Raw genomic sequence first — 21,820 nt, 5'->3', positions numbered from 1 at the left:
AGTAAAAAGTAGAATAGTGGTTACCAGAGCTTGGGAAGGGTAAAAAGTAATGGGAGGAGGTGATGAAGTGATGATAGTTAATAGGAACATAGATGTAGTTGAATAGGATTTTCATCTAATGTTCTATAGCATAGCAAGATAACTATGATTGATAACAATTACTTGCTTATTTCTAAATAGCTTAATATAAAGTATTTTGAATGTTCTTAACACAATAACATAATAAATATTTAAGTTGATGAATGTTAATTGCCCTCATCTGATTATTTTACATTGTATACCTATATTGAACTCTCACACTGTACTTCATAAAAATGTACTGTTTTTGTGTATCAATTTTTTAAAATTAGGAACACATGAGGTAAAATAATATATATGTGAAATATATATTGAATACGAAATTCTTGACTAAATATAGGTGATTCTAGAAGGAAAAAACAAACTAAAATTTAAGGCAATACATAAATGTACTTCATATGAAAGAAATGTAGAAAACTATATTATTCAGATGCCTCTACATTTCTCAATTTTGATGGTTCTCATCTGAAGAGCCTTTTTGAGAACTAAAGTTATGGTATGTCCAGGTTTCACATGAATGGCACCTCTCAATTTGAGAAAATTCTTGGAGATTAACTTATACTTAAAGTAACTGAAAAAGATATAACCAGACTAAAGGAAATAATGTTCATCAAAAACAAGCAAATGTACCTACCATATACAATGAATTTTTATTTAAATAGGAAAATCATGGATAGTCTGATTTTTCTCTTGGAGAAACATATGCATTTGGGATGAAATAAAGCAAGGAAATAATTCCAAGCAGTTGGAAAGGATAAGAAATACTAAGTGCTTCCCTTTGGCTCTCTAGGAGATAGAAAAATGCGGTGAAGCTGAGTCAAACTCACTGGACTCACCCCGGTCTGTGAGTCTCTAGAGTACTGCAGATGACACAGATGCTCAGCAGAGCATTCAACAGATTTCTAGTATGCTGATAAACTTTAATGTGTCCTCAAGAAGCTTTTAGTATTGTTCCTTTTCATTTTCTGCAAGGCATAAAAGACATAATAAATAGTTTCAGGTATATGACTGACAATAGGAGGGAAGAATGTATGAATGTTAAGCAATTTATTTATTATACACTAAAAAGTTGCAAAATAGAGGAATTTAGATTCCTCCAGTTTATATCATTGCCTCCCTAAGACTATGATAAGATAAATTTAAAGTAGTGTTAGAATAATTGTGAACCTGGATGAATTTTACACATCTACATATAGTTAAAATTAGAAGATGAAATGCATGATAAGGTAAAGTCCTCCAATCTCTTAACTTTCCTTTCCTTCTGAAAAGCTGTTATCTACCAAATACATATGGTTTAAAAATATAGCCATCATTTGGATTGATGTTTATTATTTCTAAACAACTAAATGATTGTGAGTAAAAGAAATATTGGCCACATCTCCACCTTCCAAAATGAAATAAAATCAAGCATCACTAACTTTCCTTAATTTCTGATTGTGATAGCTTTAAGAAATAGAATTTGGCAAAACAAATGAAAATCTGAATATAAGAATTGGGATACACCAAAAAAACTTTGAGAAACTGTGAAGATAAAAACTAAACTTAACCACAGATTTATTTCTGTTTTTCATCCAAGTATCCAGGGAGTTTGCTAATGGGAGGTATGCCTCAGAAAATGTACACGTCTGTGAAAATGTTGGAACAAACCAATGCTTTCCTTCAAGTGATTTCATTTCAATTCTAAGCCACAAGATATAAACTTTCATCAAAAATGCTAATCTATTTAAAATCAGAGTTATGTGGAATGTTTCATGTTTATATATAACTTTCATAGTAGACCCTCCTACACAAGGAAAATAATATGCTCAAATTCTGTTATTTTTACAATATGTAATATATCACATACTAATCCCACCCATCAGTGTCATATTCTTTAAATAGATAAAGATGATAAAGGAATGAAAGAAAAGATGACGACAATTTGAAAAATTGACTTTTAATTCTTCTTTTTTGGAGGAAAAGATATCTGAAAAACTTAGTTATGATGCCTATTCTAATAAGAGCAAAGACAGATTTAAAGTAAAATGTACATTATGCATGTGAATACCTTATTTTTTCACTTTAGTTTGCACAATTAGAAAAGTAAAGAACCCGGGAACGTGCAGAGCAGGAGTTTAAAAGGAGGGTGATGGTGGTTGTAAGGAAAGAAAATACAGATTTGATATAAAATTTTTAAGTCATATAGATCAATCTGATATTGGGTTCAAGGGAATCATGTCAGAGCACATTTATATTTCAAACTTTTTCAATGGTACATTCCTATTTACAGGACATGGTGATTCAGTAGGAAGATGGCATCACCGAGAAAAAGGATTGCTCACACACCAACACAGATGAGTTCTGACATGACATTATCTTTCTTTCTCAGTGAGGGTCACATGTATATCATCAAAGCTTAGTTACTTAAGATGCAGAAGGTAGTGACAGGATAACAGCTTAGGACATAAACATGTCACCTCAAAAGAAACTCTTAAGTGATGTTCTCAATAAATAGGCTAGACAAACTTTGAATTGTCAAGCTCTCTTTGTGCTTAGAAAATTGTAAATAAATATAGAGGTTCATGATATTGAACCTCTTCATATATTGAAGCCAACATTTCATAATTTACAAGGAGTGTAATTCTAGCAAACAGAATGAGGCTGTGAACATTTAAATATGTGATAGACATCCATAAACGTGCATCTATGTTTACAGGGAGGATCTCTATACTATATAAGAACATTTGGAAATCAAAAAAGAAAGAATTTGTGCATAAAAACAATACTTTAAGGCTTCCCAGTATTTCCCAGAATAAATACTTTTGTGATTGAGAAGTTAATTTATTAAAATAAAGTTGGATCAACCTACTGCTAATATTAATGTTGCTATCTAGTTTTCAAACTTCAATAATTATTTAACATTTCCATCCAAAGTGAGAAGGACTTAGTGCACTGTTGCCAGATTCTAAAATTTATCTTGAAGCAATTTACAGAAGAAAATTAGTTATCGGATACAATGAATATAAAAATATATGTTTTCCCTATCAGATACGTTTAAAAGTCTTAAAATTCTTGAAAAAGAATAGCACAGTCTAAATTGAAATATGCTTTTTGCCATGATAATAGTAGAGATATTTGATACCATAAGCAAGTATATTTTGAATACCTACTACTAGAAATTACTGATATAAGAGTATACTTAACATAAAATAGCTTCTGGCTGAACAGGAATGGATCAAAAGAACATCTTATATTGCAGTATTTCTCAAGAGGATTCCTATAATAATTGCACAATTATGTGATAATAATAAGTTATTGATAAATACTTACATGAGCACTATGAAATGTTCTATTCTTCATAATATGGCTTAGGAAAGCCTTTTTTCCCTTCATAATTAACTCATGAGATCTTGGTTGACCCCTAGTTTTCTTTTAATTATTTATATATATATATATTTCTTTACAGTCATTAAATTTGACATATTCTAACTTTTCATGATATACATATGAGGCAATTAAGCTGTTTCAGATCCAGATTTCTTAACATCAGTCTCAGTCAGTATAATCTGATTTGGGATGATATATTTCTTTGTCTAATGCTTTTATGAAAAGAGCATTGCAGCAAAAGACAGGTGATGAAAATTCTCTTTTGCCAACATCTTCATAACTTGGTTGAACATGATAGATTGGCTAGCTTATTGATTTAGGAATGATCAGCAATATTACTTCCCCTAAAGGAATATAAAGCTGATTCATAACAGATTTGAAACCTGATTCTTAAGTTCCCATATAAATGTGTGCAAATTTATAATTTTGACTCTCTTTTAAATTCCCACCTTAGAAACATTTTCTTCTGCATACACAGAAGTCTGAACATTCTAGGTCTCTATGCATTTAGTGACTGCTGATATACATATGTGTGTGCGCACACGTGTGTGTGTGTGTGTGTGTGTGTAAAATAAAACAGAATAGTACAGTGTTAGATCTAGATTAAAAGTCACTTCAGTCTTTTACAAGCTATGAATTTACTAATATTTTTGAATCTCTCTGGGGCTCTATTCCCACACTTACGAAACAAGATCATTGACCTCTTAAGGGTGGTTAGAATTAAATATGCTAGTGTGTGCAAAAGACATAGGGCAGTTTTTGGAAAACAGTAAGTACTCAAATTAATGTTAGCAGATAGCATCATCTTTAGATAATATCCAACTTGAATTCTTCTTTACACCATGGACTCAACGGGACTCTTTTTTTACAGAGATATAAATATGTTTTCAGTGAAAGAGCATTTTCGTTTTGATTTCTTAATAAAATTATTCCAAAACTTTAGTCATTAACTTCTTAGTATGTTAGTGAGCTTTTGCCCATATTTCATACCATATACTACTTATGTAATTATATTACTTAAACCTGAATAGTTTTATTTTAAAGGAAACTAGTAAAATGGCTTTAATGTGATAATTTTCTACTAAATCTTTAAGATTTTTTAAATAATAAATAAAACTTTAAAAGTCACCAGCTGAAATAATCTCTTGTGCTCTTGATGATATGTATAAAACACAATTAGATGCACTGCCTTAGAAAAAAAGCTTTCTACAGATAAGTGGAAGGAAATACTTAGAATATGGTGGAGCAATGTACCTATCAAATTCCAGCTCTGGTGATGTAAAAGGAGAAATATTGTCCATAGAAGAAATGATAAAACTAACATGGGCGAATGGCCAGGGGCCTGTTCATCAGTACTGTGCACCATTTGCTTAGTGCTTTTTTTTTTTTTTTTAACATGTGAAGTACTTTACATGCCAGGAGAATTACTTTTGCCCTAAGACTGGACATCTAGTTAAATTTTTAGGAAATAAAATAAAAACTCCCCTACCCCAGAACTCTTCCACTCTTTTAAGTTGAATGTAAAACATGTATTAAATTTTCAATGGAGAGATCAAATCTTAGTATAATGAGTAGCTAAAAGATGTAAACCCTGAATTTGTAACAGTAGAAAGTGAATTTCTGGTTCTTTAAGAGATTTAAATGCCAAATAAACAATTCTCCCACTGCTGACAACCTGAAATATCAGTGGATAACCAGAATGAAGTTAGAGTTTCTGGGTTCCTTCCCATTAAGTCACTATTTTGTTCTCAGTTTCCTTATGCATAAGACCTTTCATTTTGACATCAATTGAGCTCTAATCATGGTCATCTCTTTTTTTTTTTTTTTTTAGGATATTGCTAGCAGCTATAAAATTCTCTTAAATATATGATGCCTCCAAGAAATAGAAATTTATTTCTCACCTAAAAGAAGGAAGTTTTCTATAGAAACTCTCTGTGCAACTTTTCTCCAAATATAAAACTATTACAAATAAAAAGTTTACTGATGAAAACAAAATGATCTTTTTGCATCTGAGTTTGGCTTTCTCAATTTGAAGATTCAGAACCCAAACTCATTCCTCTTATATATTCATCATTTCATAGATACTAGTTCATTATTTCCTCCTAGTCAATATATGAATAAAGAGGGAATGGAAGGGAAGCACTCACTGGATAATAGTTCTAGTATTATTGCTTCATTGTTTCTGCTCATATTCCATTGGTCTGACCTAGTCATATGTCCACTCCAGTGGAAAGGTAGTCTGAAAAAGGTGGTCAAAGTATGTGCCTCAGAGTCAGAATACAAAATATTTCTTCCCCTTCACCATTTGCCACTTTGCACACATCTTTCAACACTTAGCTATACATCATTCACCTCTCTAAAAACACATCCAAAAATCTCATCCAACTGATGCATCAAGCTTTATTTCCATAATCTCCAGTAAGAAATAACTCTTTCCATAAGGTTCAGGTCTTTTTTGAAGGATTTAGAACTTCAAAAAAAGTTCTCTGTTCCACTTTAGCCACAACTTCCTGTATGCAACAATGGAGCAAGAACTTGAAAACTGAAATAGATATGCCAAAAACCCTCTTTCTAGTAAAAAACAAAAACAAAAACAAAAACAAAAAAACAAAATGGTAAACATCCATCAATTATTGGACCAAATCAATAATTAGATCCTTGGTGGCAGGATTTTGAAACTCCTACACTGGCCTTAGTGATAGATCTGGTTCTCCTTTCTAGGAGAATTCCCTAAATATTTTATTCTCTAGGGTTTCTGGCCCTTCTTTTTACAGGTTATTCCTTCTGTATTATCTCCCATGGACCATATGGACTCCTATAGAGTGGACAGTGGGGAAAACTATCTCTTTGGTTGTATACTTCCTTTATAATCCAATTTTTGTGGAGCAGATATGGGGTTCCAGGATTGTATAGTCATGGAATTTTTTTAGGCGAGGCTGCTGGTTTCTTTGGTAATATGATTCCCTTAAAATATTCATAGACATTGATCTAATTCCTTCAGTTACATGTGCCAGTAACCAGAGCAAAGACAGCCAAGTCCTTTTCTACATCAGGTACTTAGTCATTTTTTATTCTAACTTCTCTCTCACCCCTCTGCCCCCCTGCCCCCCGGCTTTCCCTCCTATCTTCTATTCTTCCTCACTTCCTCCTCCTTCCCTATTTTCTTTTCTTCATGTAGAATATGAATAGTATTATTAATGAGAGTCTTTAAGTTATCAAAGAGATATAATCATAAGTTCCTTCTTTTCCTTTTCCTATTTTATAATAGAATTTGTCTATGATATCTCTTCAGGGGAAAGAATAAAAAGGCTAATTTTTATTTATTCCATGAGTACTTATCATGTGATTTTTGTTTTTAATTACATCTCAGTAACATAGGAAAAATTTGACTAACATTGATTCTGAAAAAGCTGAGGTCATATCATGAAGACAAAATGTTTCAGTATGAATTATTTTGTTCCATTTATTATTGCTGCATTTTTAAACAACTAATGAAACACAGAGGTGTGAAACACTTACTTTATTATTTTAAAGACTTACTTTATAATGTTATATTTATGTCAGTAAAATACTTTAGATATACAGCTGTTGGAACAGCTTATTTCTATCTATGATGTTTGAGGGCTCTCCTGGGACACTTGAAGGCTGAGGTGTCTCCATGGCTGGGTGCTAAGATCATCAGGAAGTCTTCATACTCATAGGATTGGAGAAAGATGGTGGTTGCTGTGACCCATGAAGTCCTGTGAAGCCTCTCCTTATGGCCATTCTGTAGGGAGTGATTTGCATTTCCTCACAACATGGCAACCATTTTACAATTTGAGAGTTTCAAGTGGGGAATTCATAATGTTCTAACCTTTGAAGCCATGTAGTGGTACTTCTATCATGTTTTTTGGAGTAAAGCTATAGCCAGTTTCAAAATGAGAGATCATAGATCTCACTACTTGATGAAAGAGGTGTCAAGTTTAAACACTTAAAAGACTATATGAGATACAAGATGTTGTGGCTGCTAGCTATGTTTAAATACAAACTTTATTCAAATCAATTGACATCTAAAATACTTCTGATTTTATAAGTATTACATTCACCTTCTTGAATGAATCTGAATATGGTTATTTTCATGACCATACTTACTGAATTATGAACTTTTAAATCAGCTATAGCTTTTAATGGTATCAAATGCCAATATATTTGCAGATATCCCGACACAGAAGGAACCATTCACAGCATGTCTTGAAAGAAGTAATTCCTCCACTGGAACAACTGGTGAGTGATGAATTTACTACGCTAATGTATGCTTTGATGTACTGATACAAAATAAATTATCACTAAGCTCAGCAATTTAAAACAGCATGTGTTATTATCTCATGTTCTGTGGTTCAGGAATCTGGGCATGTCTTACCAGTACCCTCTAGCTCAGAGATACTCATAGGTGGCAATCAAGATGGCAGCTAGAACAAGGATCACATCTGAACTTCTTCCTGGGAGGCATCTGCTTTCAAGCTACTTACATGGTGTTGGCAGGATAGACCTGCTGTCCAGAGGCTGCTATACCACTGTCTTAGTCCATTCAAGCTGCAATGGCAAAGTACCACAGACCCAGTGGTGTATAAACAACAGAGATATATTTCATATGGTTCTGGAATCCGAAAGCCCTAGATCAGTGTACCAGCATGGTCAGGTTCCTAATTTAAGACTATAGAGTTCTCACTATACCCTCACGTGGTAGAGAGTGAGAGCTCTCCAAGTTGACTTTTGTAAAATCACTAATCCCATTCACAAAGGCTGCCTACTCATAAACTAACTCCCAAAGTTGCCACCTCCAATACATTCATATTGGAGTTCAAGATTTTAACATATGAACTTTGAGGAGGACACAAGTTTTCAGTCCATATCATTCCTTGTCTCAAAATACTCTGTGACTTCCATCACCCCAAGATAAAAGTTGAAAAACACCCAGTAGTTCACATATTTTATAAGTCCCACAATCTCTTTGTCCTTACCTCTCCCCCTCTTCTCTCTGGCTTATTTTCCTCCAACCAAGCTGATAAATTACTTCTGCAGGGCCATTCCATTTAGCTTTTCTTTTCTGTTTACAATGCAATTCATCTAGTACCCAGTAATTTGTAAGTCTCATTTTTCATTTACTTCACATCTCTCTTCTAATATTACCTTTTTAAAATAGGTCTGCCATAATCTACTTTAAATAAACACACAAATAAATACATGACATTTTCATCCACAGTTCTTCTTTCTTATCCTTTTAAATGTTCTCTGTAGACTTTACCAACATTTGGCATACTATACAATTTTAGATGTCATTCCATTAACTAACAAAGAATGTTAGTTCTTTGAGAGCAGAAGTTTTGTCTCCTATGTTCATTATTCTGTTCCTGTTATTCTAAAGGTTGCTAGAATATTAAAATTAGCAATCATTATTAATTTAGTGATTGCAATAAATGACTTCCAGAATAATGGTTAAAATGCCATAAATATGTATTGAATAAGTTCATGAATTAAAAGTTAATGACTTTGGTTTTACATGCAAGTTTATAATATACATATATATACTTGGATATTTTCTCTTTTTATTTTATCTTATATTGCTGAGCACTACCTTGTCGTTTGTTTCAAGACTTCTTTCCCAGTGTTGTATCAGAAGTGAGATTTCCCAATGGGAACCCATCAGCAGAACCTTCCAGAGTTCCCCTTTTCATCAAATCCATCTTTATTAGCAGCAAATATTTATTGATACCTAAAACACGTTTTCTTTGGATTCTTCATTTTCCCTATGACCCTTCACATATGTCACCATTTTCTGAAGCAGTTCAGCCCCTATGTTTCTGGATTTCCTATGTTTATACTGTGCACATACACACACACCCTCATGAGGCCTTCCAGTGTTCTGATCTTATCACACTTCATCATGCTACTCCACTGATCACAGGCAGTGATTCCAGACTAACCTTCCCTCAATACTATCATAATTACTTCATTTTCCTTATTACAACTCCCAAATGAAAGCTTTCATTCTTCTTTGGTATTAAGTTTATAGACTTCTCTCATGGTTCTGATTCATATTATTATATACTTCCAAATACATACCCTCATGCCAGGAATAATGTGATTAAGGCATGGCTCTTACCTGAGAGAACTGGAATTTTCTGTAGAAATTATCTTTCTTTCACCTCAGCACATGCTCATATACAAATTTGTGTTGTTCACAATATACTTGTTCCATTCCATGACTGGACTGCAAATGCCTTGTAGTTAAAGGCCATGACTTGTATTTTCTTTATTATATTGCTCTTTCACTTCTATTGCTTTGGCACTAGTGTGAAACACACATTAGTCAATTGATGTAACAGAAAGATATTAAAGGTTTATTAAAATAATGTTGACCTCAGATGTTCATAGATATGTTCCTAATAGTAAAGCTACAATTTTTAAGCCCTTATTCTGTAATTGCTCTAAATCTTTTTATATACATATATGTATATTTCTGTTTCTCTCTCTCTCTCTCTCACACACATACACACACACACACACACACAAACACACACACACACACACACACACACACACACATTAGTTCTATAAACTTTTGAAATTACTAATCAGTTTATGTCATAGTCCTGACTTGGGTTTCCCTAGATTCTCTGAGTAATAATTTATCTTACTGTGTCTTTTAAACACAGGTAATATTCAACTTTTATCCATCTATGTCTACTTAAATTGCATGTCTGTATCAATGTTATTTTAAAGATAGAAATGTTATCTTTACTACAAACTCCTATTGATGAATTTTCCATTGTGCGTGCAATGCCAGTTAACAATCAACCCCTCTCCACAAGGAAAAAAAAAACAAATCTGATTAATTTTGAACTCTACATTGTCATTTACTAAGACTTGAATTGTTTCCAAGAACCCATAAAATCTTTTGTACATCTAATATAAGCTTATATTCCTTTATTCTTGCTTTAGTTTCTCTTGGCAATACCTACCAGGAGGAATTTTCATATGGCATAATATACATACAGATCCTTTAGAAAACTTAATAAATGCTTTTAAATTGGTGTGATTATTTATTATTTTTATCATATGAATCCTCAAGCTTATTTATTTCTAAAATGTGCTACATTACAAATCTTACTTCCTTTATCTCATATTCAGAGAACTCTCCAGAACATTTTCCAGGACTCATAAGAGACTTTGGCTTTAGGTATAACTTGGAAACATCCCATTAGATCCACCCCCTTTGGAGGAAAAAGATGCACTTTAAAATGAAATTTTTCATGTGGATGCTCCAATATAGGCCAATCTCCTTTGGGAGGGGTGCTTCATCTCTTATTTAAAGTTCTCTTTAATAAAGTTGATTGTGTCCAGGGTTAACAACAACAACAACAACAAAAATGCATTTCTTTCAAGTAATATCCAGGAAACTTCGCTAATTGGAGTCTAAAAATCTCATGATGGACACTACCCAGTTTGCTGGCAGGTGATGTCATTTATGCCACATGGTATGCAAACCCACAGGCTTTCAGTGGAAGATTAAAATAATTTACTGAGAAGCAGTATGATTGCTTAAGAAATGTTTAGAATGCAGCATCAACTTTAAACATGAAACATTAAATATACTAATGGATTTATTTCTTGATCTTATATATACTATAATATAACTGTTCATGAAACCCAATTATTTTCAGAGTAATTTCCCTCTCCCTAAAGAGTTATTCAGGGAACATAACCCTGTTTATAGCATGTTAAACCTTTATCTTATTTATTTTTATCAAAAGAAATAAGACATGTCTATGGATAACCCTGCAGGAGTCAAAAGCCTGTGGCAGGTTTCAGAGAATCATCTGCTTCCTCCTGAGCTAGGAGGATTTTGAGGACAGAGCTCAGGAAGTTGCCATGGCTTGGGGGCAAAGCAGGCTTTTGCAGATAAACCTTAAGTCACAGATTCTACCTTTTAGAGCCAGATACCATTTTGTGGATTAATTAATACTTGTGAAGGCTTTGAGGATGAAAGACGTTGTGAGAATACAGTTTTCTTATTTTAAAACAAAGGACAGCTTTTGGGGGGTGGAAATAATTCTACTGATCAGGCTGGGTTTTCCCTGAATTGCAAAAAAATTCCAAAAGCAAGTCAACTTTTCAAAAATCTATTAAGAAAATTAGTTTTATTGAAATATCTTCTCCCATATTCAAGCTGTTAATAATATATTATGTAATTGAATAATTCTATTAGAAATCATCTCCAGGATTTCACAGTTTCATATTCCCTCCCTTTTCACAAGCACAAGTGTGTTTATTAATTCAAATATTTGTTTAGGCCACTCCAGTGCTAGGAAGTGTTCTGGGCTTACACTATGCAATGAGAGGCTAACTCCTGATGTCCTTTCTTGAAGATCTTTCACTGCAGAGATGTACAGACGTATTAAGAAAGTAAAGGAAGGCATCATTCTATTCCTGCAAATTATGAAATGTGTTATCATTGGAGAAAAACAAGTTTCTATGAGAGAGGAAGAACCTACCTAGGATTAAGTAGTCATAAAATCAGGCTTTGAAAAGGGCATTTCAATTGTCAGGATGAGTGTAGTTTATCAAGCAAAGAATTGGAAGAAAAACCTTACAAGCACAAGGAACAGCAAGCACAGGGGTCTGGAGGTAGGAACAAAGTTTCCATATTTGGAAAACTGCAGAATTCTATGCTGGCTAGAACATGAGGAACAAAAGCAATAGGGCAGGGTGTGTGGAGAGAGGAGGCCAGTGCCCAGATGCTGAGGGCCTTGAGGTGATAGTAAGATGTTCTGAAGCCATGGAAACCCAGGCACTAGTTAAAATGCTTCTCTCATCCAAGCTCACATTTGCAACTCATTTAGCTCCAAAGCAGAGAAGAAGTACACACACCACCACAGCAACAGACTATTAACATTGAGCAATTCTTTCTTTCTTCCCTGCTGCCCTGACTGAAATTAGGTTATTACACAACAATTGGATTATACCAATAAATTGCCTAGACAGTAACCAGGAAAGCCATTCTTACAGAACTCCAAGGAGAGGCAAGGAATAAGGGGCATGTTAAATCAAAGCCACACAAACACACACACACACACACACACACACAGACACAAATAGAATCCCCAAAAGAAGAATAAAGAAATTGAGGGTGAGGAAGGAGAAATGAAATACAAGGAAGACTTCCAGAAAACTGAAGAAACTTCTTCAGATACAAAGAGGTGCCCTGACCAGCCCATCTCCAAATAGAATCTGGATTTCTTAGTGGAAAACAAATGAAACACACTGGTTGCTAGATGAAAAGGCTTGGGAACAAAGCTCCTGGGGGTTCTTAAACATCAAATAGTAGGATTTTCAAGATGACATTTTGATGAGTTAGGGGTAAATAAATCAGAGATGCAAGGATAAAATTTCCCTTGAAATACACAGGGGTTTAATATGATGGGGAAAGCTCTTGGCAAAACATAATGTGTGCCCCGCCAAACCCAGCATTTGGAAAACAGTCCAAGATTTTCAGCAGGACCCCAAAGCCTGACATGCTTTCCCAGCCATAATGAGACAAAGTAAGAGAGAACAAATACCCAAGAAAACATTGCTTAACTAGTATACTAACGAGTATAAATAGGCTGCAGAGATTAAACCATGCCTGGCTCAGACTTGAGATCAAGATCAGCTTCTTAAGAACTTCTTTGAAAATCTTATTTTTCCCTCTCTGGGCTCCATTCATGTACAATGGAATACTTTTTTGCTTGTTTTATCTAACTTGGGAATTTTGGTTCACCACTTTTTAAAAGAATATATACACAATAAGTTGTACACTTACATGAAGCCAAAACATCAAATCACATGTCTCCAAAGGCATCCTATTTCACTTCTGATCTAGGTGTAAGGTTCTAAAACTAAGCAGTTGGATTTCTTTAAACTACTAGTGCTGTACATTATCTAAAAAAAACTAGATTTTAAAGTTTTTTTTCCTGCTTTTATACTATTCCTAATGGCTTGTGTCCACCATCATGTACGTGTGTGATTAGCAGATTAAATATAAAAGGAAAGGCAGAACCACTATAAAAATAATTGCATACTGAAAAGAAAACTTAAGCAACAAGTCCCAAAGAAGAAAAGGTTATAACTTAAAGATATAGTCAAGAAAAAGAAAGCAATGGAAAGAATGGCACAAAATGGCACAACTCTCTCTTTCTGTAGGTAGTAGTGAAATAGAGAGAGAATGAGGAGGGAGAGAGGGAGGGGAAGAAGGAGAGGGAAATTTAAAAAGGAAAGAGAAACTCAATTTGGTGGTGTTTAGCTTTTTCGCTGCTGTGATTAAAGGACCTGACTATCACAATTATAGAGGAGGAAGAATTTATTTGAGAGCTCATGGTTTCAAATGTTTTAGTCCATAGAAACCTCATAAATGAGGCTGGACACCATGGCAGATTGTGTGGCACAGGGAAGCACCTCACATCATGGTGATCAGAAAACAGAGAGAGAGAACTCCAGGTGCCAGATACAAATGTAGACTCCAAAGCAACTCCCTAATTCCCACCTTCTCCAGCCATACCTCACCACTTCAGTTTCCACTCAGTTAATCCTTATCAGGGGATTCATTCACTGATTGCGTAAGACTCTCACAACCCAATCATTTCTCTCCTAAACCATCTAGTATTGTCTTACACATGAACTTCTGGGGACACCTCACATCCAAACCATTACAGGTAGCAAAATGATATAACCATATGTATTTCCATTCTCTGATTTTTAATGAAAGTCACCAAAACAAACAAGATTGCCAAAAAAGTACTGTGATTTATTAAAATTTAATAGATTCTCAATCACCTCATTATTAAATAGAAAATCAATTAAGTGGCAGATCTGTTTGAAAACTACAGTGGCCCAGGATTGTAGCCATGGGAAAATGAGGCAAAGTTATCTTAATGAAACATGAGTCATACAGCAGGTTTCATAGGATGAAATACCCCTTCTGAGTGATCATCCCAGGTTAGGGCTGGGGCCCATCACAGCTTTGTGAATCCAGGAAAATTACACTTGTCAATATTATCAGGGTTTGCAGAGCTGATGGTCTTTTGACACTATTTCACAAAATATGAGGGGTATTATGACACTTACTATTAAAGTCACCCACTGTGTACATCCAATGACCTAAGAAGGTGAATCTGGAGGCAGATGGTTGCTGATTAACACAAAGTCAGAACAAAGGGGATGATAACAATAACTTAGAACAAATGTTATGAGGAAAAAAGGATTGTGTGGTTCTGGTGTTAAAAGCCAAATCTTCTCAAGAAAATCTGATGGAAGTCTCTGGTTCAGTTCATTTCCATTTATAAACACATATTCTAACAGAACCCTTTTGATAGACTGGTATAGATGAAAACCTATTGTTTGCAATTGTATATGAGCACAACAGGAAGCCTTTATATAAAAAATTGCAGTGTCTGTATGTAGGGTTACAGGCTGGTCTTTCTGCCATGATTGTTATCATTTATCAAAGGTTGTCGTCTCTTCTCCTGCCTCATTTGTCGCCTCCAACGTAAGTTGATAAACAGGTGCTATCTAGCTATCCCACTGCCATTCATTCTTCTCATCTATATCTCATGATGTATCTGCTGAGCACTTCCTCAATGCTGGCAGATTGGCTCACATCCAATCTGGACAAATTGCTGATCTTTCCTGCCATGTAATGTTAAATAGGGCTTCTAAGGGACATTGGACAAATAACTCCCAAAGCCAGATTTAGCATCTGAAGATAGGTTGACATTTCTTAAGTGTACATAGTTTAGGGAGTGCTGCTGCTTTAAAAAACTTCAAAATGTACTAGGACTTAGTATATAGAATCCCAAACTTAAATCTAAAGCTATCCATAATTTTGTAACTCTCTAAGCATGAGACATTTGATTCTAGATGATCAACATGTTAAACTGCAATTTATAGATCATTTTCCCTTCTGATCATGAGAATGGCTGAACGTAATTAGAATAATTAAAAAGGTTCCATATATAGACTTACATACAAGCTTTTGCTTACCCTAATATTTCTTTTAGCTCACTATGAGCTTCTCAGAATAGCTACTTCCTGGTGCCTAGTGCCTGGAACATTAGGAGGTATTTCAAAGTATGATGATAAGGTATAGTGAAGTAATTAATTGTATCTCCTGGGGGCTTCGCTTGCCAGCATGGGACCTAGAACAACGCAGTATTTTCAGTGAAGGAAACTGAATTGGAGTTTTCTAATCCATGCTAACAATGGCATGAGTCATTGAGATGGCTGGAGGGACTATGGTATCAGTACCAAAATAAGAGGAAGAGGAGTATCTTAATGTGAGTTCACAAGGATTTAAGCCTCAATAATAGTAAGACTGTCCTATAAATGTTTACACACCAGTTATAAACATAGTGGCTAGTATTTGGGACAAGGAAATGTGATTAATTGAAAATTTTTTTAAGGAATGAATGTGTGTACATTCAATATGAAAGAGAAAATGGAGAGAAGGAGAGAAATGAACACTTGATCCCAGGAGTCATAATATATGCAAAATTTATATATATAAATATATATACATATATATACATATAATTAATTATATACATACAATTAAGATAATTATATATATGTATATAATTGTATTAATATATATTGCATGTAGTAATGTATATCAGATGCATGTAGATATGTAAAAAATTACACCAAAATAGTAAATGTAGTAAGTTATAGTACATAGTAGATAATTTTATTAGCTTCTTTTCATGACTTGGAAGGCAGTTTGAATTTGTAAGATGATATCTAACTTGCTATTCATCTCTTCCTTCATCATTTTCTCAAGACCTCTGGGTAGTCACTCATGAAAACTTTATGACATTAATCCAAGACCATGCAAACGGAATCAGCTATTAATGTCACTGATATCACATTTATTAAGTCCTAACATAAGAAATAAATCCGTTGGCCACTTCAGTCTCAGGTATTTTCATCTTTGTCTGGTGGAATATTTCTTATGTATTCAAGGAAGAGAGTTTTAGAGAATATATCTCAAGCCTCTTTGTGTTGATTTATTTCTGTAAAAATATTAGCTTTTTCTTTTTACATTTCCATTTTTGTTTTAGAGGAATGGTCATCAATAATAAATTTCTGTGGATATCAAATGTCACAATGTCTACCTATGGGTCTTCTGGTGAATATTTTTGAAAAAATAATGGCAACATTGTTATCTGGAAATGCATGCATCAATTTTTATAATGGGTTGAGATTTTGTAACTATCTGCATAAATCCACTGTTTAGATAACTGTTTTATTTTCATTAGAGGAAATTTTCACAAAAACACTAAGTAAGGTTACACAACAAATTTTTTCAGTATACTTTCCTAAAGAAAGGAACCTCCTCTGTGATGCTAATTGCTACTGAAAGCATCTTTCTTCCAAACATTTATAGAAGCCAGTGTTGCCCAGAGTTAAGCGCTGAACTTATTATATGGTCTTTAGAGGGTAGGCAAAATTCCCTGGCACCAAGAAAAAGAGAAAGTATACATAGAATAAGAGGTGGGCAAAGCAAATGAGTGCATATATCCAGACACATTTAAAAAAGTGACACCATTGAGTACCATAGTTCTAAAAATGATCTAAGAAAAGTTCCCTAGACTCTTTTAGACTTGTGGAAAAAAGATACTGAAGTAAAAGAAAATTTGTAGATGCATGAAAAATGCTTTGTTATGATCATCAAATTCATTATCATCATCATAATTTAGTCAATCTAAAAGTTATCCATCAGATATATATTTAAAAGCTAAGTACTGTGCAATATATATATTTGGAACCTAATGATGAACAAGTCAGGAAAGTTCTCATGCATATCAGAGTGAGTCTTGTAAACAGGCAATTCTGAGATTTTAGTGGTTTGGCACAACTCATTTACCTCCAAATATATTTTCTTCTAATCTGTCATTGCATATGAATTGTTTTGGTTTGTCTAGTCTCCCATAACTATTTGAATAAAATTTGTTTAAATGTACATTCATTCATTTGTTGCTTTGTTGAAGTAGAACTTATCCTCATGACTATCATGCCAGCAAGTACTGTAGGAGCTGGGAATACAGGTGTGAAAGGTTCATCCCTTGGCCTTCAGTGACTCAAACAAGGTAGAGGCACAGAGATTAAGCAGACAATTACAGTGTGATCTGACAAATGCTATCCTTGGGATAAATGCAGAGTGAAAATGGAGGGTCAGAACAGGAATACCTAAAAGAGATTACAGATGAATCATGGAAAGACCCTCTAATAAATGCCATATGAATTGAATGTTAAAGTCAATTTTGTGTACTTAGGAGTGGAGCTAGAGACAGGGTGTATATACACAGGGGTGGCACTGAGGGAGTATGGTCCTCTACTATTAGGTGATTTTTTACAGCATTTTGCATACAGTCTGAGGAGAGTGTATGATAGGCTAAGGATCTTCAGTGGAGCATGAGGCAGGCAGAAAAGGATAGAGTGCCAAGAGATTAAAACACATCCTAGAACTTCACAAACACACCTGTGGCATAATAAATAGATGAGTCTTTTTTTCAGAAGCTTGTAGCTTTATTATCTATAAGTTGAAGCCCATATACACAGGTAGGAAAAGGAAGGCAACTATGCATCATGGAAGGAGACAATGAGACACTATTACTACAAGGTCTCCAAGGGACCTAAATGCATGCTATGTTGCTATTTTTAATGACTTTTCATGATTCAGCTGACTCAGTTACTAGATTCTATTGAATTCTTCTTTTTGCCCTGGCTTCAGCAGGTATATGGGGAACAGGAAAAGGAAGAGCTTTTCTAAGAATGGTTGGTAAAATTAAGAAAGACATTACATTTGTCTTTGTTTTACACTTGGAGCCCATTTTTTTTTTTTAAAGCAAGTGATTTCATTGCACAGAAAGAAAAGTGAGTAAAGGTGTATCACTATCTAACAAATCATTCACATCCCTCTTCATAATTTATCTTTTGGATATTTAACAGCTTGTAATGACTGTGATCTTGCAGGTACTTCCCATAAGCTATATATACATTATTAATAAAGTGCTGTGACTGGAAATTTCCATCACTGCAATGACTCTTTGAAAGCATAAGTTCATTCAAACTAAAAATGAATAGGAGTTTGTCTAAGTTTTAATGTATGCATTCTTCTTGCAGATGGTTGAAAAAGAAGGTTATCTTCAAAAAGCCAAAATTGCAGATGGAGGAAAGAAAATAAGGTAATAGGAGTTCTTCAACTCACTATTATATAACTATACTAGTTTCCTATATCCCCAACTTGTGTCACTCTTATTGTTTGGGAAGGAAGACCCTATGGTACGAGACTAGAATAAAATTATCTCCTCTTCTATGACTTTGAACAGCATTGTTTTTAACATAATTATGGTTTTCAAAGGAAGGTGATACTTCTATATTTTTATTATTGTTGCACAGAATACATAAATGAAGTGTTTCTTATCTTCCTGGGACTTACAATCTTTTTAAAAATAATAAAAAAAAACAAGATAGAGGATCTTAATTTCTGTGATTGACAGTTTAGGCCATGGATGGACTTATTCACAATATATAAAAAAATCTCAATACAACACAATGAGAGGGAAAAAATCGAAGGATAAAGGATCAGAACTACATTTATAGATCAAAATAAAAATGATTTGAGAAAATATAGGAAAAATGAAATCATGAACACAGGGTAGGTGAGATAAATTGTAAAAGAGAATAAGAACTCACAATACAATGACAACAAAAGACATTGAAGAAAAAAATGTTGACATGAGAATTAAGTTGTTGGTTATATTGTATACATTGGATATTCAGAAATAGTTTTCATGACAGTCTTATTTTGTATTCAGCTTTGCAGTAGGTAAGTAGGTAATATGCAAGCTAGAAAATTATGTAAAAAGTGCTGAAATTGGGAGACAAGGCATATACTCATGAGTATATTATTATCAGTTAAGTCTACATGATATAAATGTACTAATTAGCTACACAAGGGGACACTTGTCAATTATATAATACAATTCTTTATTAGAATGGCACTCTGGCCAACACTAGAGAATAAAATGATTTGTTTAGTGAATTATGTGCCTATTTATTTTAAATAAATTAAATTGAAGGGGTTCACCCATAATTCCACTACTCAAAATAACAATTCTTATTATAAGCAACAAACTATGTTTTCTGCCCATATCAAGTTTTTGGCTTTGCAAACAGGGCTGTGAATCTTTTCCTTGACTGTTTCTTGGCAATGGTCCTGTAGCCACCTTCCCCAGGGTGCAAAAGAGAAGCACAGGATACAAGATCAAATGCAGACATGATTCAAGAGGCAGGGCTAATCTTTGCTTCCTTGAGGAACTAACCTAGTGAATCAAGTTCTAAAAGGGCAACAGGAGGGAGTCACATAGGAGGTTGACTATCCAACCTGAGTGCTCTTCTTTCCCATACACTTCAGTCCAATCTTATCAACCCATAAAAGAGTATAAAAAAAGTTATGCCTCTCCCTAGATGAGTATGTCAATAGCCTTTCTTAACCTCCCCTGCCATGTGATCTTCAAGAATTTGTACTTCAGCCTAATCAGCCCTTTACTGGCACTTGGTAGGAGAGAGGAGGTGGCAGCTCACATCAGTGCTACCCTTTGGGCTCATGCAAAGAACAGAAGAAAATTTAAAAACAAACAAAACAAAACAAAACAAGATGATGCCCTGTGGTGATAGTTTTGTAAATCATCCTTACCCATAAGCTATTCATAAGCCAACTTTATAGCATTTTCTTGTATAAGAGGATATTAAGAGGAGGCCAAGGCACTTGGGCCCTTCCCCCAACCAACACTCATGAATACATTTTTAGGTACTTTCAATCAGTGTGGTTACCATTTTGTATTTGTCTTATTTGCACAACAAACTTAATCAGTTTCCATACAAGTTTTAATTTATAGTTTACATTTACATAAACTTCAGTATGTTCTATTTTATTGTAATTCCAATCAGTTTGCATAGCATTATGCATTCTTTCAGCTTTCATCATTTAAAGTCACATAAATTTTAGTTTTCCTTTTCTGAAAATCCCAGGTGCACAGAGTTGAGTTGATTATTCCCTTCAGTTTGTGGCCTTGTGTTATCATCATTTGAAGCAAGACCCCTAGAGCTGTTTATTTTATTCTCAGTCTACAACTCTCAAGTCAGTAAACTGTAGACATACAATCTAATTGTTGAATAAATCCACACTCAATATATGTATTTGGATATAAGTGTGGTATTCTAATAAAAAGCAATTGAATGTTTGAATGTGTTCCATAGTTAATAAACATTTTCCTATTATAAATCTCAGGTTTCTTACTACTCTCATTCAGTGTAAGTGCTTGTTCATATCTATGTATGTTACTATATTTAAAATTACTTTATTTCTTCCAGTTGCTGCCATTTTTCTATTGTGTATTTGTACCAAATTTTACTTATGCAATATTGCAGGTATGAATATTGAAGTTGTCTGTAACTCCTTGTATCCCAAGCAACATTGCAGAAACAGCCACATACATATCTCCTTTGAATCTGTTAAAATTATCTGGGGACTATAATCAAGAGTGTAGGCTTTCTTGGACATTTAGAAAAAGTCACCGAGTGCCATTGCCAGACTTTCTCCTGAATGAGTGTGCCAGTTCACTCTGCACTGCAGAAGGGATTCCACTTCCCCACAATCTCATTAGCAAACAGCATTACCACACTTTCAATTTTGACAAATTCATGACCATAGAATGTAACTTCAATGTTGCTAGTATTTTTCACTGTTTCTATTTCAGCGAAGCCTACATTTTTTTAAAATGTAGAATCATTCAGATTCTGCATCCTGAGAATTATCTATTCATAAACTTTGATTATTTTCTATTGAATCTCTTCCTTTTTTTGATAATTTGAGGGAACTAATTATATTCTAAATGGTAATATTTTTATCAAATTTAGACATTGTAGATATTTCTTCCAAATATATTTGGTTTCTGTTTTTATTTTATATAGTTTACAAATTGAACTTTGTATATATGATCACTATATTTAATAGCACATGATTTTCCACAGTGTTTGTAGGCTATGATATACAAAATAATCCCTACCCTTCTTTTTTTAAATTTGATTTTTAAGTTGAGTCTAGTTTTATATTAAAATAGTTAAAATTGTAGTAAATCTCCTAAAGCTTGTCAATTTTTCTTTTATATTTTGTAAAGATAGATTCTAAGCCTGTATTACATGATCAAATTCCATAACTATTTTTAAATGAATCATGCTATGTATTGCAATATTCCTTGCCCAAGGATTTGTTTGCTTTTATCACTAGCAACAAAAT

General features: G+C 33.8%; 1 protein-coding gene across 2 annotated transcripts in view; it reads left to right on the top strand.

Annotated features, from left to right (window-relative positions):
- Positions 1 to 21,820, top strand: part of Arhgap15 (Rho GTPase activating protein 15) — a 599,265-nt gene that overhangs the window by 64,441 nt on the left and 513,004 nt on the right. For both annotated transcript variants that reach the window (XM_076866113.2, XM_076866112.2), the window contains exons 3-4: positions 7,639 to 7,707; positions 18,643 to 18,704. In XM_076866113.2, coding sequence (XP_076722228.2) covers positions 7,639 to 7,707; positions 18,643 to 18,704 — 131 coding nt within the window. The remainder of the gene's footprint in view (positions 1 to 7,638; positions 7,708 to 18,642; positions 18,705 to 21,820) is intronic.

This window comes from Callospermophilus lateralis, chromosome 9 (assembly GCF_048772815.1).
Source record: "Callospermophilus lateralis isolate mCalLat2 chromosome 9, mCalLat2.hap1, whole genome shotgun sequence".
Lineage (NCBI taxonomy): Eukaryota > Metazoa > Chordata > Mammalia > Rodentia > Sciuridae > Callospermophilus > Callospermophilus lateralis.
This window is presented reverse-complemented; position numbering and strand designations above follow the sequence as displayed.